Source organism: Oryctolagus cuniculus, chromosome 18 (genome assembly GCF_051225735.1).
Source record: "Oryctolagus cuniculus isolate XC-2025 breed Fujian yellow rabbit chromosome 18, ASM5122573v1, whole genome shotgun sequence".
Lineage (NCBI taxonomy): Eukaryota > Metazoa > Chordata > Mammalia > Lagomorpha > Leporidae > Oryctolagus > Oryctolagus cuniculus.
Window position 1 is genome coordinate 9,726,448 of NC_142884.1, and position 24,274 is coordinate 9,750,721.

General features: G+C 62.0%; 1 protein-coding gene across 1 annotated transcript in view; it reads right to left on the bottom strand.

Annotated features, from left to right (window-relative positions):
• Window positions 1-382: 382 nt before the first annotated feature.
• GRIN2D (glutamate ionotropic receptor NMDA type subunit 2D) overlaps window positions 383-24,274 on the bottom strand; it is a 29,800-nt gene continuing 5,908 nt past the window's right edge. Inside the window, exons 3-13 of the mRNA XM_070063119.2 lie at window positions 23,610-24,229; window positions 19,167-19,281; window positions 18,817-19,028; window positions 18,489-18,657; window positions 17,930-18,083; window positions 15,971-16,096; window positions 15,543-15,772; window positions 14,018-14,178; window positions 2,356-2,543; window positions 1,988-2,220; window positions 383-1,852 (exon numbers count right to left, since the gene is read on the bottom strand). Of these exons, the coding sequence (XP_069919220.1) occupies window positions 527-1,852; window positions 1,988-2,220; window positions 2,356-2,543; window positions 14,018-14,178; window positions 15,543-15,772; window positions 15,971-16,096; window positions 17,930-18,083; window positions 18,489-18,657; window positions 18,817-19,028; window positions 19,167-19,281; window positions 23,610-24,229 (3,534 nt within the window). The 3' untranslated portion in view covers window positions 383-526. The remainder of the gene's footprint in view (window positions 1,853-1,987; window positions 2,221-2,355; window positions 2,544-14,017; window positions 14,179-15,542; window positions 15,773-15,970; window positions 16,097-17,929; window positions 18,084-18,488; window positions 18,658-18,816; window positions 19,029-19,166; window positions 19,282-23,609; window positions 24,230-24,274) is intronic.

Consider the following 24,274-nt stretch of genomic DNA (forward strand, 5'->3'; position numbering starts at 1 on the left):
AGGGTCACAGTCTGGGTCGGATGACGTCACAGTCTGGGGTCAGGGGTTCCTGTGTGGCGGGGCCGAGGTCTGGGGTCACAGTTTGGCGAACGCCGTCTCACAGTTTTGAGTCCCGACGGATGAAAGGTTAAAAACGGCCTCCCCGGAGGCGTGGCTGGGGCCGGGGAGCTGCACAGTGATGCAGGGGCCACGGCCCCGGGCGTGGGGGTGGGGCGCGGGCAGGGCGAGACCCCCACCACCACCTCCCGCCCCTTCTGGTGACGTTAAAAAGCCCTTGTCGGGTTAAAAAAAAAAAAAAAGTCCGGTGGGCTCCGAGACCCCCGCCCCCCTCGCTCAGAGGCTGGGTGACACTTGGGCGACCCATCCCCTCTGGCTCGCGGTTCCCGGGATGCGAGGGGGCGCAGGGCGCGGAGCCAGCCAATATTTTCCTTCCCAGCCCACGCGGGTCCTGCCACTGCGCGCGCCCCCTCGGGCCGTGGCCTGCGCTGACCGAGGGGGCGGGCGGTGCGGCCACCCCTGGGCCGCGTCATACCTCGGACTCGAGGCTGGAGAAGTGCGCCGAGCCCCTGCGGGTGCCCAGGTCCCCGCCCCGGTGTCTCCGGTGCGGCGCGGCGGGCAGCGGCGGCCCCCAGTGCGCGGCGTGCGGGCACCTGCGCGCGTGGCGCGAGGGCCCGGTGAGCCTGCGGGCGGGGGCGGCGCGGGGGCACGAGCTGAGGTCCTCGAGCGAGCGCGAGGTGGGCGCGGGCGGCGGGAGGTCCCAGCCCCCCGCGGCGCGCCGGTGCCGGTGGTGGTGCGGCGCGGCGGGCGCGCGGTGCGAGGCGCGCGGGCGGTGAGGGTGCGGCCGCGGGCAGCCGCAGCGGGCCCGGCGCCGGGGCGGGGGCCCGGCGGCCCAGGGCGGGGGCGGCGGCGCCCACCAGCCGCCGTCCAGGCCGTCGTGCGAGCAGCTGAGATGGCGCGGCGGCGGCAGCAGCTCCAGGCTGGCGCAGTGGCGGCAGTGCCAGGCGGCCGGGCCGCTGCGCGGGGGCAGGTAGTCCCAGCTGCCGGCGCGCCAGCCCCCGAGCTTGTCGACCGACCAGTAGCGGCCGGGCGGCGGCCCGAGGCGCTCGGCGTACGGGTACGGGAAGTCGGCGAACCACCAGGGCTCCAGGCCGCCCAGGGAAGCGCCGCCCAGGCTCTCCGAGTCCTCCGACTCCGACGGCGACGGCTCGAGGTCCAGGTAAGGGCAGGGGGGCGGCGCGGCGCGGCACGGGGGCGGCGCGGCCGGGGCTCCGCCGCCCGCGCCCCCCGCGCCGCCCGCGCCCCCGGCGCCGGGCCCCAGCAGCGGCTGGCTCTCCGGGTCGGAGCGCGGCCAGCGCGCGGGCGCCGGCGGACTCTCGTCCTCGAAGGCCAGGCGGCAGAGCGGCGGCCCGACGGCCGAGGCCGCGGCGGCAGGGGGCGCGGGCGGCGACGGGAAGCCGGGGAAGGCGCCGGCGGGGGGCTCGGCCGGCTCCTTGTCGCGCACGATGGCGAAGTAGGAGGGCGGCGGCTTCTGCGGGGGCTGCGTGGCCGGCGGGGACAGTGGGCGCGCCGCCGCGCCCCGGGGTGCCGCGCGCGCCTCGCCCAGGCCCAGCCCCTGCGGCTCGATGGGGCCGTAGTAGCGGTGGAAGCCGTCGGCCAGGCCCGCGGCCCCCGGCGGCCCCGCGCCCTTGGCCCGGCGCCAGCGGTCCACTGCGGCGCGCTCGCGGGGCACGAAGGGTGCGGGGCCCGGCGCCGGGCGCGCCGTGGGGTACGCGGGGCTGGGCAGGGGCTGCGGCGGCGGAGGGGGCTTGGCGGGCGGCGGGGCGGCCTCGGCGCTGCAGCAGCTGTACATGCCCTGCGGGAGAGCGCGGGTCAGCGCGGGGGGTCCCGGGACGCGTGCCTCCCCCTCCCCGCCAAGGTCTGCGTCCTCCCCCGGAACCCTGTCCGCTGCGCCCTCCGCTCCCCCGTCTCCCGCTCCCGTCCCGCGTACCCTGGAGAAGGCCAGCAGGAAGTCCATGCGGTGGGTGGGCCCCAGGCAGTGGCGCAGGCGCCAGTACACCAGGTGCTCCCAGGCGAAGACCAGCAGGGACAGGCCCATGGCCACCAGGAGCATGTAGAAGACCCCCGCCATGTTGTCGATGTCCAGCTTGCTGCTCATCACCTCGATCTTGTCGTTGTGGCAGATCCCGGACAGCCACAGCCGCTCCAGCATCTCGATCTCATCTGGGGTGGGGTGGGATGAGAATTCACCTGTCCTGAGCGCCCAGCCCAGCAACGCGGGAGTCCAGCCCCTGCCCCCACACCCTGCTGTCCCGGCCCTTATCCCCTCCTCCCCCCACCCGGGACCCCAGGCCGCACCGTCGCCCAGGAACTGCAGCAGGGCCAGGTCGATGGGCCGTTTCCAGCGGGAGCCCTTGTGCAGGGCGATGCCGTAGCCCGTGGTGGCGAAGACCTTGCCGGAGCCGATGGTGACCAGCTTGCAGCCCTCGTCCTTGCGGGCCATGTAGTTGAGCACGGCCGCATCGTAGATGAACGCGTCCAGCTTCCTGCGGGCCATGGGGGCGGCGGGGGGAGGGGCACGGAGGGCAGGGTCAGTGCCACACGGAGCCCCTCCTCCCGCAGGATCCCGACCCTCACCTGCCGCGACCCTCACCTGCCGCGCAGGCCCAGGCCGCGGCCTAAGGGGTTCTAAGGGCTCTCTGTGCCTCGGCTGCAGCATCTGTGAAATGGGCCGAGGGTCGGCGCCGCGGCTCACTAGGCTAATCCTCCACCTTGCGGCGCCGGCACACCGGGTTCTAGTCCCGGTCAGGGTGCCGGATTCTGTCCCGGTTGCCCCTCTTCCAGGCCAGCTCTCTGCTGTGGCCTGGGAGTGCAGTGGAGGATGGCCCAAGTGCTTGGCCCTGCACCCCATGGGAGACCAGGAGAAGCTCCTGGCTCCTGGCTTCGGATCAGTGCAGCTCTGGCTGTTGTGGCTAATTGGAGAGTGAACCAGTGAATGGAAGACCTCTTCCTCCTTCCCTCCCTCCTTCCCTCCCTCTCTCTTTCAAAGTAAATAAATAAATTTTTTTTTTTTACTGACAGGCAGAGTGGACAGTGAGAGAGAGAGACAGAGAGAAAGGTCTTCCTTTGCCGTTGGTTCACCCTCCAATGGCTGCCGATCCGAAGACAGGAGCCAGGTGCTTCTCCTGGTCTCCCATGGGTTGCAGGGCCCAAGCACTTGGGCCATCCTCCAATGCCTTCCTGGGCCACAGCAGAGAGCTGGCCTGGAAGAGGGGCAACCGGGACAATCTGGCACCCTAACCGGAACTAGAACCTGGTGTTCTGGCGCCGCAAGGTGGAGGATTAGCCTATTGAGCCATGGTGCTGGCAAATAAATCTTTAAAAAAAGGAAGGAAGGAAGGAAGGAAGGAAGGAAGGAAGGAAGGAAGGAAGGAAGGAAGGAAGGAAGGAAGGAAGGAAGGAAGGAAGGAAGGAGAAAGAAAGAAGAAAGAAGAAAGAAAGAAAGAAAGCGAGCATTACAGAGAGAGAGGGAGGGACAGATCAATCTTCTATCTGCTGGTTCACTCCCCAAATGGCCACAATGGCTAGGCTGGGCCAGGCTGAAGCCAGGAGCCAGGAACTCCTTCTGGGTCTCCCACGCGGGTGCAGGGGCCCAAACACTTGGGCCATCTTCAGCTGCTTTCCCAGGCCACAGTAGGGAGCTGGGTCAGCAGGAGGCAGGTGGGAGACCCGGAAGAAGCTCCTGGCTCATGTGGCTTCTTGGGGAGTGAGCAGGTGGATGGAAGACTGATCTCTTTCTGTAACTCCGCCTTTCAAATAAATTAATAAAAATAAAATGGTATTTGAGTGGGGAAATTTTTGCCCACCGTCTAGTTCTGGGAGGGAGGCACCTGCTACAGTCTAGCCCAGGAGAACATTCTCTGACAGCGAAATCCGTGGTCCATCCTGGCGGTCCCCGCACCAGCCACACTTGGCCCCTGAGCACTTGAATCCTGACCGGTGCCACCGTAGGGGTGTTACTTAACATTGCACTGCATTTTAATTAGTTTAAATGGAAGTAGTATGACAGACAGATAACGATGCGGCTGGGCGCAGAGCTGCAGGGAAGGTGGGGGTGCCGTGCATGGGATTCTCTGGGAAAAGCCCAGAGGTGAGCAAGGAGACAGCTGGGGGGGGCGGGTCCCCCCCACCGGATGGGGGGGCTGGATAGGGCAAAGACTTCAGGGTGGGGTGGGGTGGGGGCTGAGAGGCGCCTGGGACAGGAATGGCATTCACTGCTGATCGGGGTTTGAACTAATGCCACAGAGCCCCTGGCAGGCAGGGCGGGCCCAGCTGACATCTGGAAACAGAGAGAGAGGGAGGGAGGGAGAGGGAGAGGGAGAGGGGGGCGCCCGAGAGACCCCGCAGCTGCAGCCACCCTGGGCGCTCCCTAGGCAAACTGCGGTTTCTGTCCAGGTTTCTTTGTTGGGAAAGGTGCAGGAGGCGTCCTGAGCTCTGGATCAGGCTGAGGAGGTGGGGTGCAGGGGGCTCTCAGGGGCCCCTGGGGGAGGCTCCTGGGGTGGGGGGAGAGGGTGGGATGCTGTGCCTCTCCCCCACCGTCCCTAAGCCTCTGCTGAGACGCACCCACTTCCCACGGCCTTTGTCTGGGTGTGGGTTTGGGAAAAGCACAAACGCCTTTGCCTTCAAGCCTTGCTGTCTCGACTGTGTCGCCGTGGTGCCAGTGCCTGCCCTCCCCCAGCTCCCTGCTGCACCTCCGGCAACCTGACTGACCTCCAGCCTCCCGGCCCTTTGCACCTGATGCCCCTGCACTGTCCTTACCCCTCTGCCCTCACCTCCTACCTCGCTCACTGTGCTCCAGCCACACTGGCCGTGGAGCTGTGCCTGAGCCGCTCTGCCTGCTCTTGCCTCAGGGCCTTTGCACTGGCTGTTCCCGCTGCTGGAACAGTCTTCTCCCAGCTCGACACTGATTCACTCCCTCACCTCCTTCAAGTGTTTGCTCAAGGGGTAAAGCTGCCTCCTGCAGCACGGACATCCCACATGGGTGCCAGTTCAAGTCCCGGCTGTTCTACTTCCAATCCAGCTCCCTGCTAATGTGCCTGGGAGAGCACCCACGTGGGAGACCGGAAGAAGCTCCTGGGTCCTGATTGGCCCAGCTCCCACCTCCACAGCCATCTGGGGAGTGAACCAGCGGATGGAAGACCTCTCTCTCTGTAACTCTGCCTTTAAAATAAATAAATAAATCTTAAAAAAAAAAAAAAAAAAGCTTCTCCGCCTAGCAGCGCTGGCACACCGGGTTCTAGTCCCCGTCAGGGCACCGGATTCTGTCCCGGTTGCCCCTCTTCCAGGCCAGCTCTCTGCTGTGGCCAGGGAGTGCAGTGGAGGATGGCCCAAGTGCTTGGGCCCTGCACCCCATGTGAGACCAGGAAAAGCACCTGGCTCCTGGCTCCTGCCATCGGATCAGCGCGGTGCACCGGCCGCAGCGCGCCGGCCGCGGCGGCCATTGGAGGGTGAACCAACGGCAAAGGAAGACCTTTCTCACCTGTCTCTCTCTCACTGTCCACTCTGCCTGTCAAAAAAAAAAAAAAAAAAAAAAGCTTAACAGAAAGACAGAAAGGAAAATAAAATCTCTCAGGAAGTGGAGCAGAAAGATAAAGAGATGGAAAAAATAAGATAAAACAAAAGGGACAGTCCAGGAGGCCCAGAATCACCTTATGAGTTCCAGAAAGAACAAATACAGAAATGAAAGAGGAGGAATTCAAGAAAATTCCAGAAACAGTCTCAGAAAACCCGCAGGAGGATGCGGTGACAGCTCGGCAAGGCAAGGGGCCCGAGGGCAGGCGCTGACCGGCCCGGCACTGGGAACAAGCAGAAGAAGGAAAGGCCACGTGACCCCGGGCTTGTCACCTTGACCCTGGGCATCGGAAAACCACGGATGATGCCTCCGATTTCGGAAGAAAAGTGGCCTCCCATCCAGAGCTGTGCACCCCGCCGGCTGCATGAGCCAGGACGTTGCGGGTTTGCTGGAGGTTCAGGAGAGCAGGGTGGGAAACCCCGAAGGAGGAAGAATCTGGACCCCAACGGGATGCAGACCCGGAGAGGTGAGGCGTGGTCCCACGACGGCGCCCGGGAGCCAGCCCAGAGCGGGCCACGAGGCCACGCGGGACTTCTTCAGTAAGATACAATGGGGGCCGGCGCTGCGGCTCACTAGGCTAATCCTCCGCCTTGCGGCGCCGGCACACCGGGTTCTAGTCCCAGTCAGGGCGCCGGATTCTGTCCCGGTTGCCCCTCTTCCAGGCCAGCTCTCTGCTGTGGCCTGGGAGTGCAGTGGAGGATGGCCCAAGTGCTTGGGCCCTGCACCCCATGGGAGACCAGGATAAGTACCTGGCTCCTGCCATCGGATCAGCACGGAGTGCGGCGGCCATTGGAGGGTGAACCAATGGCAAAAGGAAGACCTTTCTCTCTGTCTCTCTCTCTTTCACTGTCCACTCTGCCTGTCAAAAAAAAAAAAAAAAAGATGCAATGGGCAGAGTTGCCAGTGCTGTGGACGCTCAAGTAGTGAAGAGAGAACCTGGGTGTGGATTAGTTAAGTACACGGGCCGGCACTGTGGCACAGCGGGCTAAGCCACTGCCTGGGCTGATTCCATATCAGAGCAACAGTTTGAGTCCCGGCTGCTCAGCTTCCTGTCCAGCTCCCTGCTAGTGCGCCTGGGAGAGCAGCGGAAGACGGCCCACGTCCCTGGGTCCCCGCACCCACGCGGGAGACCCGGATGAAGTCCGTGGCTTTGGCTCAGCCCAGTCCAGACTGTTGTGGCCACTTAGGGAGTGAACCAGTGGATGGAAGACCTCTGCCTTTCAAGTAAGTAAGTCTTTTTTTTTTTTTTTTTTTAAGAATTAGTTAAGCCCAAAGAAAACAGCCAGTAAGCCACTGAAGGACAAAAAAAGACAAGCATTAACTCCAGGAAACACAGACTTGTGTGGGAGAGGAAGGTAATCCTGGTGTACTACTGCGGCAGCTGGGAGAGGGCTCCACAGCCACACCGCCGCGTAAACACTGAATATTCATCCAGCCAGACTCACACTGTGGGAGGCTGGGCTGATTTAAATAAGAATATGAGTGTGTGCCTTCCTTGGGGAGAAGTGGAAATGCCTAAAATTGGAAAATCAATAGGTAGCCCTACAAACATGGTATTTAGAGACGGGGAGAAAAAATAGCAAAGTGGCTCCGTCAGTGTGCTGAGGAGCAGGTGCCTGGCGCCTGGGGTGACCGTGGCCCACATCTGGGTACCTGGTCCCCTTGCTGGCTCCGGCTTGCAGCTCCGCTTCCTGCTAATGTGCGCCCTGCCAGGGGCAGGTGATGGCTCTGGCCCTTGGGCCCCTGTCACCCACCTGAGAGACCTGGATGGAATTCCTGCTTCCTGACTCCAACTCAGCCCCGTCCTGGCCATTGCAAGCATTTAGGGAGTGAACTGGCAGATGGGAGGTCTCTCGTCTTTCTCTTGAATAATTTAAAGGGTAAAAAATGAGGTGGGCCAGCATTGTGGCAAGGGGGGTGGAGCTGTCGCCTGTGGCACCAGCATCCCATATGGGCGCTGGTTCTTGTCCAGGCTGCTTCACTTCCCATCCAGCTCCCTGCCAATGTACTCGGGAAGTCAGCGGAGGATGGCCCAAGTGCTCCTGGCTTCAGCGTCATCCAGCCCTAGCTCTGTGACCATTTGGGGAGTGAGCCAGCAAATGGAAATTCTCTCTCTCTCTCTCCCTCCCTCCCTCTCTCTCTCTCTGTCTCTCCCTCTGTTATTATCTGCCTTTCTCATAAATAAATAAATCTTAAAAAAAAAAAAGATGAGATGAACAGATTTTCTGAGGAGGAAAACTGGGTAAGCCGATGGTGGACCATTGTTTTTCTTTTTTAGATTTTTTAAATTTTATTTATTTATTTGACAGGTAGAGTTACAGACAGTGAGAGAGACAGAGAGGAAGGTCTTCCTTCCGTTGGTTCACCCCCAAATGGCCGTCACGGCCGGAGCTACGCCGATCCAAAGCCAGGAGCCAGGTGCTTCTCCTGGTCTCCCATGGGGTGCAGGGCCCAAGCACTTGGGCCATCCTCCACTGCACTCCCGGGCCACAGCAGAGAGCTGGACTGGAAGAGGGGCAACTGGGACAGAATCCGGTGCCCATATAGGATTCCAGTGCGACAGGCGGAGGATTAGCCAAGTGAGTCATGGCACCAGCCCCCTTTATTTTTCATTAAAAAAACAAACAAACAAACAAAAAAACTTGTATTTGACTCTCCAAAGTATGCAGATAAATCTGATAAAAATAGATCTAAAAATCAAGGGGAAAATATACAAAGGGATTTGGGGGAAAAAAAAATTCGGCAGCAGCAGCAGCAGCAGGAAGCCAGAGCAGGAGGCGCTAGGGAGCCACACTGGGTGGCCCCTGGGGGGTGAGGGAGGCCCCTGGGGAGCCACACTGGGTGGCCCCTGGGGAAGGATGGAGGCCCCTGGGGAGTGAGGGAGGCCCTGGGGAGTGATGGGGGCCCATGGGGAGTGAGGGAGGCCCCTGGGGAGTGATGGGGGCCCCTGGGGAGTGATGGGGACCCCTGGGGAGCTATGGGGGCCCCTGGGGAGTGAGGGAGGCCCCTGGGGAGTGATGGGGGCCCCTGGGGAGTGAGGGAGGCCCCTGGGGAGTGATGGGGGCCCCTGGGGAGTGATGGAGACCCCTGGGGAGCTATGGGGGCCCCTGGGGAGTGAGGGAGGCCCCTGGGGAGTGATGGGGGCCCCTGGGGAGTGAGGGAGGCCCCTGGGGAGCTATGGGGGCCCCTGGGGAGTGAGGGAGGCCCCTGGGGAGTGATGGGGGCCCCTGAGGAGCGATGGTCCCTGATGGAGGCCCCTGGGGAGTGATGGGGATCCCTGGGGAGCTATGGAGGCCCCTGGGGAGTGATGGGGGCCCCTGGGGAGTGAGGGAGGCCCCTGGGGAAGGATGGGGACCCCTGGGGAGTGAGGGAGGCCCCTGGGGAGTGAGGGAGGCCCCTGGGGGGTGATGGAGGCTTCCTCACTGCAGGCCTGTGCCCGCAGGGTGGGTCCTGCCCAGCTCCACCTCCCATCTGGCTCTGCTCGGTGCTGGTGACCCGAACCCAAGGTTCCCAGCAAGCGCTCTGGATGGGTGGGGTTGTGTCCCCTCCCCAGATTATTCCCAGGTCAAAGTCTTAGCCCCCAGATCCGGCCCCTCGGAGGTCATAGGGTGACCCCGGATCTCACGGGATTGGGCCCCGTGCTCAGGGGGAAGGCTGGTTGCAGGTGGAGGTGCGGGGCCACAGAGAGCGGGCTTTGGACAGACCCCTCCCTCGCAGCCCTCAGAGCGGACCAGAACTTCTAGCCCCTGGAACTGGTAGACAAAACAGGAGCCCTGGCAATGAGCGGGACCAGCACTTGACGTATAAGACGGGATGCACCAGGCATCCGGCCTCCGGCAGGGATGGCGAGAACAAGGGCAGCCCCTCTGCGCCGCTGCTGGGAGTAGAAATTGGCGCGCCTACCTTGGTGCCCGTCACGGCTCAGCCCGCCTCTCCCTGGGACCCAGCACTTCCACCCCAGAGGACCGGAGCGAGAATGTTGGTGGTGGGATGTCCCTCCGGGCCAGCCCCCAGCCCCAGCAGCACAAAGAAGGATGCTCCGTGGGAGACAGTGGTGAGCGGGCAATCTGGTCGGAGCACGGAGCAAAGGAAGCTGGACATGCAAGACACAGTGTCTGCAGTTCGATTCTGCTCAGATCATGGTCACAAAGCAGGCGAAAGTGATTCACCGTGCTCTGCTCTGGTGGCTGCAAGGGCGGGGGTGCAGGGAGGTGGGAGGAGTTTCACGCCTCCGCCAGGCACGGGTCCCTGCATGTCTACGCACTCAGAGACAGTGAGTGGCACTGTTACTTGTATCCCACTGTGTGTGTTACATCTTGCTAAAACAGAACAAGGGGCACAGTGGGTAAAGCCCCAGCCTGCAGTGCTGGCATCCCATATGGGCGCCAGTTCGAGACCTGGCTGCTCCTCTTCCCATCCAGCTCTCTGCTATGGGCCTGGGAAAGCAGTGGAAGATGGCCCATGTGTTTGGGCCCCTGCACCTGCGTGGGAGACCCAAAGGAAGCTCCCGGCTCCCGGCTCTGGCCTGGCCCAACCCCAGCCATTGTGGCCATCTGGGCAGTGAACCAGCAGATGGAGAATCTCTCTCTCTCTCCCCCTGTAACTTTGACTTTCAAATAAATCTTACAAATAAAAAATAACAAAATACATAAAAGACCATGAGATGTGGCCTCAAGTTTTTGTAACTCATCAGAGGCTGGGGACGTCCCTGACTTCTATATGAAGACATGGCAGCTCTCTGTTTTGTCAGCTCCGGGGAGGACAGATGTGCACTGGTTTTGAGAGAGGGGCCGTCTCAGTGGCTGGTTTCGTCCTCACTGCTTGTTGATTGACAGCAGGAGTACCCCACACCCCCCAGTCTCCGAGCGCAAGAACCGAGCAGAGAGGCAGACCTGCCGCAGAGAAGGACCGTTCCCTTTGCATCCAGCGCTGCCCCCTCCCCGCCTGTAAGGTAGGGGCTGGGGAAAATGGCCCTGCTTTCCCCAAGGCAGGGGGAGATCTGGAATTCCCAGAGGCCTTCCTGGAGGGAGGGGCTGGGGAGGGAAAAAAACGAAAGGAAGAAGGGGGGGAGTGAGTTGGGCGGCTGGGACTGGGGCAACTCCTCTAGGGTGAGTGGGGAGAGGAAAAGTCCCAGGGCCGTGGGGGTGACCAGAGCCCTCCATGTCTGCTGTGGGTGATGAACACTCTGGGAAACGTAGACCCGTGCTGTCCAGGGAGCACCCCAGACTCTGTGGGAGACGATTATAGGAGGGGTCTCGACCATGTGCGTTTGGATTCTGCATGGAAATCATGGTTTGGACACACACTGGGTCTGAACGTGGCCACCGAGGACTCTGCTGGGGATGGCCTGGACAGGATTGCCTTTCGCGCTCCCGGTCCCCAGTGGGGGCTCTGGTGGGGACTAAGGGGGAAGTGGGTTCCACTGCGGGTCAGTTGGCTCCAGAGCTGGGAAGACACAGGGGGTCCAGCGACAAGGGCCAGAAAGTGACCGTAGCAGCAAAGAGGAGCTGGAAGCCAGGGTGAGCCTGGGAAAGCCAGGAACTTGACAAATTCTCAAGAATTCAACCCTAGGGGGCAGCGGGGATCCTGGATGACATCTAGGGGTGAGGGGAAGCAAAGAAAGAGATGACGAAGGGGAGGGAATACCGGTAAGAGAAGGAAGAGGAGGACAAGATGGCAAAGTGCAGAGAAAGATGAGCAGAGCTAAAGACAGTGCTACACGGAGCTGCCCGACACGAAACAGCCAGACGGAGCTGCTGAGCCCGACATCCGTGAGTCCGGGGCTGGCATCTGGGCACAGCAGTCAAGCCACTGCCTGGGTCGCCAGCATCCCAGACGTGCAGAGCGTCGGCTAGAGTCCCGGCTGCTCCGCTTCCGATCCAGCTCCCTGCCAACCCGCCTGGGGAGGCAGTAGAAGATGGCCAAGTGGCTGGGCCCCTGCCAGCCGCCTGAGAGATCAGGATGGAGTTCCTGGCTCCTGGCTTTGGCCTGATCCAGTCCTGGCCATTGTGAACATTTGGGGAGTGAAGCAGCGGATGGAAGATCTCTCTGTGTGTGTCTCCCTCTTTCTGTTACTGAGCTTTTTCAAATAAATAAATCTTAAACTAAAAAAACTGACATTCAGAAGAGGGAGACGGAGGTCTTCACTTTGGCAGTAAGCAAGCGGTAGGGGAACAGATCTTTCAGGGAGAGGGGAAGCGAGACTTTAGGCAGGGTACAGGTGTCTGGGGGAGCTCAAGGAAGGGCGCTGAGGGCCGCACCCAGGCTGCAGAGAGCGCCGGTGCGTGAAGCCTGTTCCGGAACCTTCGAGGCTTCGCCCACCTGCAGGTGCCGGTGCAGGGACTGGGACGGACAGCCGGGGGCCGCCCTGGCCGCCGCTGATTGGCCCACGCCCGGACACCTGACCCTAGCTGGGGCCAATCAGCTTCGTCCTGGTGGTGCTGGTTCCCGGAGCTGCGTGGTAAAAACCGGAAGTGTGGGCCCCGTTATTTTAGAGGTTAACACTAAGGCTCAGGAGCGGCATCGACGTAACCCCGGGACCCCAGCAAGCCAGGGGTAGCCCCCATTCTAGCTAGGAATGCGTGGTGTTCCGACCACTGCTATTACGCGTCCCGGGATACTCTTAGGAATGCCCAGGCGGTAGCGGCCATTGGAAGCTCCGGCGGAAGATGTGAGGGGGAAAAACCTTTCTCCAGGGAGAGGGCAAGCGGATGGGGCACACGTGGAAGCGAGCGGAGCCGGGGAGAAGGTGGCAAGACGGGTCCCGTAAGATCCGGTACCGTCTGTGTTCCCCGCCTCCCTCCCCTGGAATGGAAGCTTCGAGTAGACCAGGACTCAGGCACCTGGCACGGAGCCTAGCACATCAAAGGCACTCGCTCCATCTCGCTGAGAGAATGAGTGGACGGATGAATGCACAATGGGAAGAAAATGATGTCTTTTTCCAGCGGTGCGCTGTGAGCCGACGTGTCTGCTTGGCCAGCCTTAGACCTGGGCAAGGGGGTGCCGCTCTGGGCCCCGCTTTCCCGGAGCTCTCCCCACGCAGGGAGAGGAAGCCTGGGCTGGCAGCTCGCTTGGGGGTCATGCTGTGGGAGGGTGCGCTCCCTGGGCAGGCGCTGGAAATGTTTGCTGCAAAGCCTCGGCCCAAACCAACCCCCCAAACCCCTCCTGGTAGGGGTGCTGGAGGGGCAGGGGGAGCAGGTAGCACGGGGGTCACGGGGTGGGCCAGAGAAGAGGCGACTGGTAAGGAGGTGCTGAGCTTCACAGGCTCCTACGGGGAGACAGGGGCCGTGTGACCCCCAGAAACAGGACAGGGCACCAGCAGTTAGATCTCACTACTCTGCGCTTGGATCCAGCTTCCTGCTAACGAGCATCCTAGGAGACAGCAGATGATGGCCCAAGTCCTGGGGCCCTGCACCCACATGGGAACCCCACGCAGAGCTGCTGGCTGGTGGCTTCAGCCCTGACTCTTGCAAGCATTTGGGGAATGAACCAGCAGATGGAAGATCTCTTTCCCCTCCTCAAATAAATATTAAACAAACAAACAAACAAAAACAGAAGTCAGATCTCCTCTCCCCATGGCGTCCCACTGCCCTTGGAATCAAGTCCAGCCCTGACCTTGGCCTCAGAGTCACCCCGGTGTCCTCCCCTGCCCCTCAGCCACGCTGGCCTTGCTGTGTCACCAGTAGACCGAGACCACGCCCACCTCATGCCCTGTGCACACCCTGTCCCTCTGCCCGGGAGTCCAGACTGGTGCCCTCACCTCCCAGGTCCGCAGCCAGCTAGAGTCACGTGGCTGTGAACTGATCAACAGAACGAGCTGCCACCCTCTGTGTCGCTGTCCCTTTCCGGAATGGCCTGGCTGACATGTCTGTGTGCGCAAATGTCGTTCACGTCCTGCCTGCACGTGCTGTGCCCACCGAGGGCGGGGCTGTGTTCTGTGTGTCCACTGTCTGGCACAGATGAGGGGATGAGGAGATCATGCCAGCTTTGCTGGGGCCTGGGGTTGGACACGAGGGGGCCTGAATTTAGCCTGATCCTTAGGGCCCAGGAACCTGATGTTAAGAAAATGAAAACTGCGATCTGAGTCCTGATTCCAGTGAGTTGGGCAAACTCCATCCTAAGTGTCTGCCCTGAGGATGAACCTACTAACAGAGGATGTTACGAGCTGCGTGCCCGTCAGCCCCATTTCACAGAGGCGGCAGCAGCGGTTCAAAGAGGCTGGGTAACTTGCCCGAGGTCACACACAGAGCGAGGATTCAGGCCCCGAGCCCATCACTGGTGGACCCCCGGAAACCTCACCCGTGGAGGCTACCTTCCCTAAAGAGGCGGCCTCTCCCTCCCGCCGGGCCACTACCCCCGACGCCCCCACCCGCCCCCGCCTGCGCTGACCCTGCCTTGAGCTGCGTGAGCGCCTCCTCCACGCGCGGCTGGTTGTAGCGCACCATGTAGCTGTGCATGTCCGGGTAGTTGCTGCGGATGTTTTTCTCGGTGGACCCGTTGGGCACCGTCCCGAACTTCAGGGGCGGGTACTGCTCCTGCGGCCGCTGGAACTGGGCAGAGGGGGCGCAGGGGGGACTGTTAGGGTGCGCCCCGAGGATATCCCGACCCCAGCGCTCCCAGAAGGGGCCCTCCTCCCAACTGGCAGGCCCCAGAGGTGCTCCCCCACGTCTCTACGCCCACGCCCCTCCCCCACACAGCTGCAGATAGGAAGTCGGGCAGCACAGGCCTGGGGTGCCAGGCGCTCAGAGAGGTGTCTGCCCAATCCCATTCAGAAACACTTGTTTTCACAACAGATGTAGGGGCCAGTGCTGTGGCACAGCGGGTTAAAGCCCCAGCCTGCAGAGCTGACATCCCATATGGGCACTGGTTCGAGTCCCGGCTGCTCCACTTCCCATCCGGCACCCTGCTATGGCCTGGGAAAGCAGTGGAAGATGGCCCAAGTCCTTGGGCCCCTGCACCTGTGTGGGAGACCTGGAAGAAGCTCCTGGCTCCTGCCTTCAGATTGGCTCAGCTCTGGCCATTGTGGCCATTTGGGGGAGTGAACCAGTGGATGGAAGACATCTCTCTCTGTCTCTACCTCTCTCTCTAACTCTTTCAAATAAATAAAACAAATCTTAAAAAAAAAAAAAGGCAGAATCAGTCAGGTGCCTGCTGGCTCAGTGTCAGATGTGTGCCAGGGGCCTTCAAAGGAGCTCATAGAACAGTGCATATTAGCAAACACCTGTGCATGGATTGCAATTGTTTTGATATCCAACCTATCTTTCAATTCCATTTTTCATATACTCTTTGACGTCCCTCATAGCCAACTAAACAAGTCTCATAAAACCACCGATGCAGTTGGCACGTTTTCTATCTCTATTCCTTTGACAGAAACGCTTTTTGCAACCCACTGAGTGGGTCCCTCACAGGCCAGCACGCCTGGTTAACCCCTTCTCGCTCAGAGTGTGCCAGGTCGCCACAGACCGTGACCCTGCACGGTAATCACTAGAGGCAGCACCAGGAGCAGCTGGATGGCTGGTTCTGTGTCTGCAGAATCTAACACAAAAAACCCGGAGGACTGGCTTTCATGGGTCTCGGTTTTAAATTTTATTTTGCTGTTCTGCTCACTGGATTCTGTCGTATCTTACAAAAAGCACTGGGCCTCCAGTCAATCAGAGGGTTCAGAAACTAGGCCTCACAGCTTGGGAGGAGCACTGGTCTGGAACGTTCCCTCTGGCACTACTGCCCGTAGGACATTGGGGCACAGACATGCTCTTCTCCAGGAGTATGTAACACATCCTGCCTCCTCCCAGAATGAACATCCTCCCATCCTGGAATTCTGGGGGAAAGGACCCCCCAGAATCCTCCTCTTTCCAAGCTGACTGACTTCCAACCGCAGCCACTGCCCCTCCCCGCCCCCGTCACCCGCACACACCTTGCGGTCACTGAGCCCAGACACGGTGTCCACGTACTCCTCCTGGATCATGAAGGCGGCCAGGTTGGCTGTGTAGCTGGCGAGGAAGATGACGGCGAAGAAGGCCCACACCAGCACCATGATTTTGCTGGTGGTCCCCCGGGGGTTCTCCACGGGCACCGAGTTATTGAACACCAAGGCCCAGAGCAGCCAGATGGATTTCCCAATGGTGAAGGTTGAGCCGCCAGGGCCTGTAGGGGGCCAGGATGGAGACGTGATCCCAGATTCCTGCTGCTCGATGCGGGGGCAGGAAGAACTACAATTCCCAGTAGCCCCCGAGGCCTCTGGTGCCTCAAGAGGCTACTGCTCTCCCCTAGGGACTGCTGGGAAATGTAGTTCTGTCTGCGGTCGGGGTGCTCCGAGGTAGGTGGTTGGGGGAGGCCACTCACGCTTGCCCGTGGCCAGGCTGCGGTTGTAGCCCACGGGACTGAGGTACTCGAAGATGAAAACGGTGACGGCGACCACAGTGAGGCACATGACGAACATCATCACCCACACGGCCGGGCTGTAGGGCTCTGGGGACAAGCGTGGGATGTGTGGTCACATGTGGGCACAGCGCGTCCCGACATGACCCACCCTTTCCTGTCCACGTCGCTGGCTCCCCTTCGTGGGATGCTCCCCTTATGGTCCCTGGAGGCTGTCTCTCCCAGAGGGAGCCATCGGGGCCCGGTGGCTTCACACAGCATCAACGGTCCCCTAAGTGTTTCCAGAGCCCATCTCCAGCCACTCACAGTGTCCCTCACTGAGCCTAGCGCAGCTTCCCCAGATCTAGGGAAGATCCCTGTTTGCCATCCATCGCCCTCCCTCTTCCTCACCCCATGCAGCCTCTGTCCCAGTGCCCCTGCGCCTGCGCCCCAACCCATGCTACATGGGCCTCTTTCATCTCATGGGTGGCAGGGCGCAGGCCCCGCCCTCGCTCCGCCCTCTGTTTCCCCAGGCTCAGGCCCCGCCCCCTCCCCACCCTCCTCAGCTTCCCAGGCTCAAGCCCCGCCCCCCACCCCGCCTCCACCCCGCCCTCTCCTCAGCTTCCCAGGCTCAAGCCCCGCCCCCACGCTCTCCTCAGCTTCCCAGTCTCAGGCCCCGCCCCCCACCCTCTCAGCTTCCCAGGCTCAGGCCCCGCCCCCCACACCCTCTCAGCTTCCCAGGATCAGGCCACGCCCCCACCCCACCCTCTCCTCAGCTTCCCAGGCTCAGGCCCCGCCCCCACCCCGCCCTCTTAGCCTCCCAGGCTCCAGTCTCCTTCCTCCAGCCCATTCTCCCCGCGGCCCAGACACAACCCCCCGCCCTTCCCTGCCTCCCGACCACGCCCACCCCCGGGGTCACAGCCCTCCCGTGGCCCCCCAGCACCCTCAGGACAAAGCCCCCGCCGCCCAGCTTCCTCTTGTCCTCCTTTAGGGCCTTAGCCGGCCCGGCCTGTCCATCACACAGCCTCCCATCTGCGCGTCACCCGCAGCGACAATAAACCCAAGTCACTTCCTTGGGATTAGTGGTCAGCACTAGCTGCAGGATCCGCCCCTGAGCAGCAGGGTCACCGGCCTGCACGGCCGCCGCGGCATCTGGGGGCGAGCCCGCAGCTTGGTGGGGCACAAACAGGACCTTGTCACTCCCTGCTATGCGCTGCCTGCAGCCGGGGCCTCATGCGGTGCTACTGAGCTGTGCGCCCGCAGAGACCTCAGTGCCCGAGACATTGTTTGGGGGGAAACAGACAGAAAACAAAACACAAAGGAAGGGACGCGTCTGCTCCCAGCTCCCTGCTCTCCCAGCGTCCTGGCTCAGACATCAAGGGGCCGGTGAGACCTGACATGAACCGTCGCCGCTGGCCGCATGTCCACTGCTCCAGCGCAGGAGAGGGGCCCTCCTCCCAGTCTGCCTGGAAGCCTCAGCCCGCATCCATCTCCTGGTCTCCCCGCACCGCCATCCTTCCCCGGCATGGACCTTGGACACTGACCCTTCACTGGCCTCTTGGTCCCACAGAGCCAGCAGTGGGATCCGGGAAAAGCCCAAATCCAATCACCCGTCCCCACTCCACCGCTCGTGTTTACAATGCTGCCTCCCATCTTGTCCAAGGCCCCAGTCACAGAGACCCTCCAGGCACAGCCCACCCCTTTCCAGCCAGGCCCCTGCAGGCCGAGGTCCCCCCCAAAGGGGCCACTTCCATCCACCCACCCATGGCGTCACGCTGGCCTGATTTCTCACGGGGCTTTATTGCCATCGGAAACCATCCTGCCCGTGCCCCCTTTAGAGTTTATTTGCTGCGGCCCCTGCGAGGCTGCGCGGGAACCCTGCGTGGTGGCGGCCAGCTAGCTGCTGGCCTAGGTCTGGCTCCTGGTCCCAGGGCCCCAGCTCACCGAGGAAGGCCGAGGGGGACACGGTGCCATTGCTGCGTGCCACCATCACGCTGATGCCCGTCTCCACGAAGGGGACAGAGAAGTCCACGATCTCCGACCGCTCTTCGTTGATGGTGAGGGAGCCGATGGCCATGTCCGCCCGCTGGTAGAACACCTGGGGTGGGGGCGGGGAGCGGGCGTGGGAGCTCGGCCCGCGAGGGTGGACACCCACGGTGGGCCAAGCCCCACCCCAGGAGGACACCGGGAGGGACGCCAGGAGGGCAGCGGGGCGCAGAGTGGGCTAGGGAAAGGCAGAGGTGAGTCCATCCCGACTCTCCATCAAGCTCGCTTAAGAGCTGGGGTTCCACTCCAGGCCCTGCCCCTTTTAAGAGTCCCGCCCTCCAAGCCCCGCCTCCTGCCGTTCTCCCCAATCCCTTTTCCGGACCCTCAACTGGCCACGCCCCCCAGACATCCCGTCCCCGCCCCTCGCCCAGGCACACGGCTGGCGTGGCCCCGCCCCTCGCCCCAGGCACACTGCTGGCGTGGCCCCGCCCCTCACCCACCGGCGCCACCCGCTCACCTCTCCGATCATGCCGTTCCACACGCCATCGATCTTCTTGCCATGCTTGCCGTTGGTGACCAGGTAGAGGTCGTAGCTGAAGCCGATGGTGTGCGCCAGCCGCTTCAGGATGTCGATGCAGAAGCCCTTGCAGCACCGCTTTTCCGGGCGGGGGGCGTCCGGCGGGGGGCTGCGGGGAGCAATCAGGCTCGGGGAGGTCGGGGACCCTCCCTCGCACGCCCCCCGCCCCCCGGAGGCCCGAGGAGAGGGAGACGGAGGCCCGAGGGGTTGGAGTTCAGCGCCTTGCTCGGGGTCCGCGTGGGGCCTGGCGGGGTGGGTGGGTGGGCACCTGTGCGTTCTGTTGAGCTGGCTCCTGCAGGGCACCGAGTCGCGGATGCAGGTGCCGCTGGTGGGGTCCGCGGGCTCCACGATGACGAAGGGCCTCTCTTCGAGCGTGGCCACCGTCAAGTGCTGCGTGTCGTCCACCGGCTGCAGGAAGCGGCCGTAGCGGGACCACAGCGGGTACTTGAGGCGGAGGGTCTGCTGCTCCCAGCTGCCCACCTTGGCCAAGAACCAGGAGTCGGGCTCGCTGCGGGGGCTTCCCAGGGTGTCCTGACCGCCCTCAGACCCCCCGCCAGGAGCCAGGCCCCACCCCCACCCCACCCCCGGCCGGTGCGTGAGGCCTGGGTTGTGACTCACCACCTCCCACGTCCGGTCCCTGGTGAGGGAGATGACCACCAGGGAGGGGTTCACCAGGAAGCCATCCTCGTTGAAAGAGTAATCCCGGTTATCCCAGGTAATGTTCATGAAGTACCTGCCCAGGAGCAAGGGAGGGGGCAGGTGGGGACCCCGCTAGACCCAGGCAGCAGCAGGGGGGCAGAGCCCCCCGGTACAGATCTGCCCTGGACCTGGCTGGGCTCTCACCTCCTTCACCTGCGGGATCTCACCCTCCCCTGATGGGGGACCCGGGCAGTGCTGGGGTCTCTGCCCGCTGTGACAGCCTCCCCACAGCAATCAACGCCCACTGCGGGGTGTCCCATCTCCAGGCCTCTCCAGCCGCTGTCCTCTCCCTGGGGAATCTGCACCCACCCCCTCCCATCCTCACCAGCTCCTGTGTGTCCTAAAGACAGCTCAGGGGCCCTGCCACCCACGGGGGAGAGGCAGGCGCAGTCCCTGGCTCCTGGCTTCAGCCTGGTCCAGCCCCGGGGCCGTGGTGGCCATCTGGGGAATGAACCAGCAGATGGAAGATGTCTGTCACTCTGCCTTTCGAACCAATAAATCTTTAAAACAAAGACTCAGCTCTGGTTCTTTTTCTTTGGGAAGAAGCCAGGGGACGAGGTGTCCCAGATGCCGAAAGCCACACCGCCCCCAGCCCCTCCCTCCTATCTCCACAGCAGGCCTGGGCCCCCAGGGCCTCTCAGAGGTCCTCTGTACCCCCAAGCTGACTCCCCCCTCCCCTGCTCACAGCCCCGCCCATGGGCTGGCGCTCCAGGCAAGGACCTGCACCATCTACCTCCGACCCGCTCAGCCTGTCGCCTCCACCTGCTGTGAGCTCCTGTGGTTGCACCAACCTGTCTGCTCTGGGCCTTTGCACCTGCTGTTCTGCCTGCCTGGACTACTCCATCCCCGGCAAACTCCCCACTGCTCTTGCAACCCAGTCGAGACCCAGCGCCTGGCTCAGGCCCCACCTGGCCTGGCCCTGTGTGTCCCCGCCCCCTGCTTAGCCCTTTCTGCCTCCCGCTTGCTGTGTCCCGGCCCCGCTGGCCTGGCCGCACTGCAGGCCTCCTGGCAGGCAGCCCTACGCCAGGACTTTCGCCACTGTTCTCCTTTGCCCTTCACTCCGCTCTTCCAAGGCGTGCCTCCTCTCTGTCCATTTATTTTAAATTTCCAAATTCCTCCTACTCCGAAAGGCCTGTCTTGACCAATCCCACCTAGCCCACACCCCTCCCCCAGCATTTCCTGACACATTCACCGTTTTGTTCTCATCTCAAAAGTTACCATCTGCTGATGCTTTCTTTTAAGAAAAAAAAAAAATCATTTACTTATTTGAGAGAGACAGAGCGGGCACACTTCCATCCACTGGTTCACTTCCCAAAGGCCCACAGAGCCTGGGGCTGGGCTGGGCTGAAGCGGGGAGAGCCCGGGATGAATCCAGGTCTCCCACAGGGTGGCAGGAACCCAACTTCCCGGGCCATCGCTGCTGCCTCCCAGGGGCTGCATGAGCAGGACCCGGAGGCGGGAATTGAACCCGGGATGCAGGTAACCGCTGGGCGAGATGCTCGCCCTACTCTCTGCTTCCTGCGTGCTCACCGCGAGGCTGCAGGACTGCGAGAACAGAGACCTGCCTCGGCACCATTCTCCTGTCCCGGAGCAGTGCCTGTCACAGAGCAGACCCACCGGAGGACTTCTCAATGGGGGAAGAAGAGGAGGGAGGGATAGATTTGGGAAGTGAACCAAGGCTTGGGAGGGCCCTCTGCCTCTCAAAATCAATTAACTAAGGTTTTAAAAATATCCGGAGAGCTGTGTGGTGGCCGGGAGGGGCTGGAGTTGCCAGGGATGGGGAACCGTGGGTGCAGAGAGGTAAGCCTGGCAGGACGGGGGAGAGAGAGGCAGGGAGACAGGGAGTGACTAAGAAGCTCAGACATGAAAGGGGAGCCGGCCCCGGGCTTGGCCTCAATTCCTGACGTCTGAGCTTCTGTGTGTGTTTATCTTTCCAGTAATCGCCCTTTTTCCCCCGAGGAAACTTCAGCGAGAGCCGGTGTCTCCTGCCACCTCCTAGTCCCCCTCCCAGGTGCTCCGGGGACGCCGGAGCTGCCGCCATCGCTCCGCGTGGCCACTGTCCCAGCGCTGCCCGCCACCCCCACGGCGCCCTGCGTTCTTGGAAGGAGGGGCCCACGGAGCGCACAGCTCTGTGTGCTCAGTGTCCAGCGAGAGCCCTGGGCCCTGCAGGCGCTCAGCATGTGCCCAGGAGCGAGGGCTGCTTTTCTCAGCCTCCTGTCCCGGGATCCTGACTCCCAACTCGGCAGTTCTCCGTTCTCCCTTGGGTCCTCTCCCTCGTCCCTGTCACCTCTCCCCAAACTCAACCCGTCTCTTCATTCCCAGATTGAAGGTCTGTCCATCCTCCATTCTGTCCCCACCCCCCAGCCGCCCACTCCCAGAGCTTCCGATGATGGAGAAGCTGTCTCCCGTCCAGCTCTGTTCTAAGGTGGCAGTGTGTGCCGTCAGCCACGATCCCCACCCCCAGCCTCGCCTGCAGCTAGCTCAGGCCACCTGCACTGCACCAGTGATACTGAAAACATCTGACCGGCAGGGTGGGCGTGGTGACGCAGCAGGTTGGGACAGCCACATCCCATATCGGTGCTGGTTCAAGTCCGAGCTACTTTATTTCCAATCCAGCTCCCTGCTATTGCATGCTGGGTGGCAGTACATAGGGCTCAACTGCTTGGGCTCCTGCACCCACGTAGGAGACCCAGGCAGAGCTCTGGGCTCCTGGCTTCGGCCTGGCCCAGCAACGGCTGTTGTGGCCAGTTGCGGACTGAATTGGTGGTGGAAAGACCTCTCTCTCTCTCTCTCTCTCTCTCTGTCACTTTGCCTTTCACATAGATGAAAATAAACAAACATTTAAAAAGTACAGCTTGGGGGCCGGCGCTATGAAGAAGCAGATTGAAGCCAAGGCCTGCAGCACTGGCATCCCATATGTGCGCTGGTTCGAGACCTAGCTGCTCCACTTCCCATCCAGCTCTCTGCTATGGCCTGGGAAAGCAGTAGAAGATGGCCCAAGTCCTTGGGCCCCTGTACCCACGTGGGGGACCCGGAAGAAGCATCTGGCTCCTGGCTTCGGATCGGTGCAGCTTTGGCCGTTGTGGTCATTTGGGGAGTGAACCAGCGGATGGAAGACCTCTCTCTCTCTCTCTCTCTGGCTCTACCTCTCTGTAACTCTGACTTTCAAATAAATAAAATAAATCTTTTTTTTTTAAAAATAAAAAGTACAGCTTGATAATCAGCACAGCCCAGGGGCTGGGTCGGCCAGAGCGGACGTTGTTGTGAATAACCAATAAGTCAGCCCTGGCCCCTGCCTGTGTTCTCCTGGTGTGTTCTCCCGGAGAGCAGGGGAGACTGGTCTCTTCCAGCTCATTTACTCCAAACATAATTGCTTTCTCTCCCATTCATCTTCCCCCTTCTCTTGAGCTAGGCCCACTCTGTCATGCCCGCAACCCAGCTTCAACTGTGCAGAGATATCAGAGCGGCCAGCAGGGGGCTGGGGGGACCCCAGGTCCCTGAGTGACCAGGCCGAGCACGGATTGCTCTGGGGGGGGGCACAAACTTATCCCACATTTGAGCCCCCGGACTGTGAGCTCTGTTTTTTTTTTTCTTTTAATTAATGAATTTATTTGAAAGTCAGCATTACAGAGAAAGAGAGAGAGAGAGGTCTTCCATCCGATGGTTCACTCCCCAATTGGCCGCAATGGCCGGAGCCGCACCGATCCGAAGCCAGGAGCCAGGAGCTTCTCCCAGGGCTCTTACATGGGTGCAGGGTCTCAAGGACTTGGGCCATCTTCTACTGCTTTCCCAGGCCATAGCAGAGAGCTGGATGGGAAGTGGAGCAGCTGGGTCTCAAACCAGTGCCCATATGGGATGCTGGTGCTTCAGGCCAGGGCGTTAACCCACTGCACCACAGCGCCGGCCCCTGTGAGCTCTGTTTGTTAATCAGGCTCTGCTCATGTCTTATGCGGGTTGTTGATCATATTTGTATTTATGTACCACCAAGAAGGCAGAAGGCAGAAGGCAGTGCCAGTGCTGTGGCATAGCCAATAAAGGGGCCGCCTGCACCCTGTATGGGCGCCGGTTCAAGTCCCGGTTGCTCCAGCTCCCTGCTAATGTGCCTGGGAATGCAGTGGAAGATGGACCAAGTACTTTGGTCCCAGATGCTGTTCCAGCCTGTGGCCTGGACCAACCCAGGTTGTTGCGGCCATTTGGGGAGTTGAACCAGCAGATGGAAAATTCTCTCTGTAACTCTGCCTTTCAAATAAATATTTAAGGGGGGGCAGGAAGGAAGCTGAGCGCGAGGGCTGTTTGGCACGGGAGCCCACCCTGCTCATGAGAGCTGCAGGTGGTCAGGCCCCTCCCGCCGGCCCCACTCACCTGTGCAGACTCTCGCCGCGGTGGGTGCGGTTCTGGGCCCGGCAGTCGTGGCCAAGCTCCGGCAGGAAGCCGTAGTCACGCAGCAGAGCCTGGGCGCCTCTGGCCACCACGGCCACGCCGGCCGCCACGCGGCGGGCCAGGTCATCCCGCCAGCCGGCAGAGCGCACCGCAAACAGCCCCGCGGGCAGCGGGACGCCGCCGGGCAGAAGCGGGGGCTCCCCGGGGGCCCCCGAGCCCCCACCGCCGGCCAGCTGCGGCCCCACCATGAACCACACGTAGCCGGGCCCCGTGAGGCCGGCCTCCTCGGCTGCCCGGAACACGGGCTCGGCCTCCTCGCGGGCGCAGAAGAGCAGGCGGATCTGGGCGCTGACGCTGCGGAGCTGGGCGCCCAGCACGGCCTCGCCGGCCCCGGGGTCCAGCGTGAGCGCCCCGCGGTGCTCCCAGCCCACCAGGCTGCCGTCGGTCAGCACCTCGATGTAGGACAGGAAGGCCCGGTGGCCGGGGGCACGCGTGGTCACTGCTACAAAGGACGTCCAGTCGTACTCCTCCAGCACCTCGAAGATGACCTGCAGCTGCTGCTCGGTGGAGGAGCCCAGCTGCAGGAACGTGGAGCCCTTCTCCTGTCGGGAGGGACCGGACGTCAGGCCTCGCCCGCGAGCACTGGC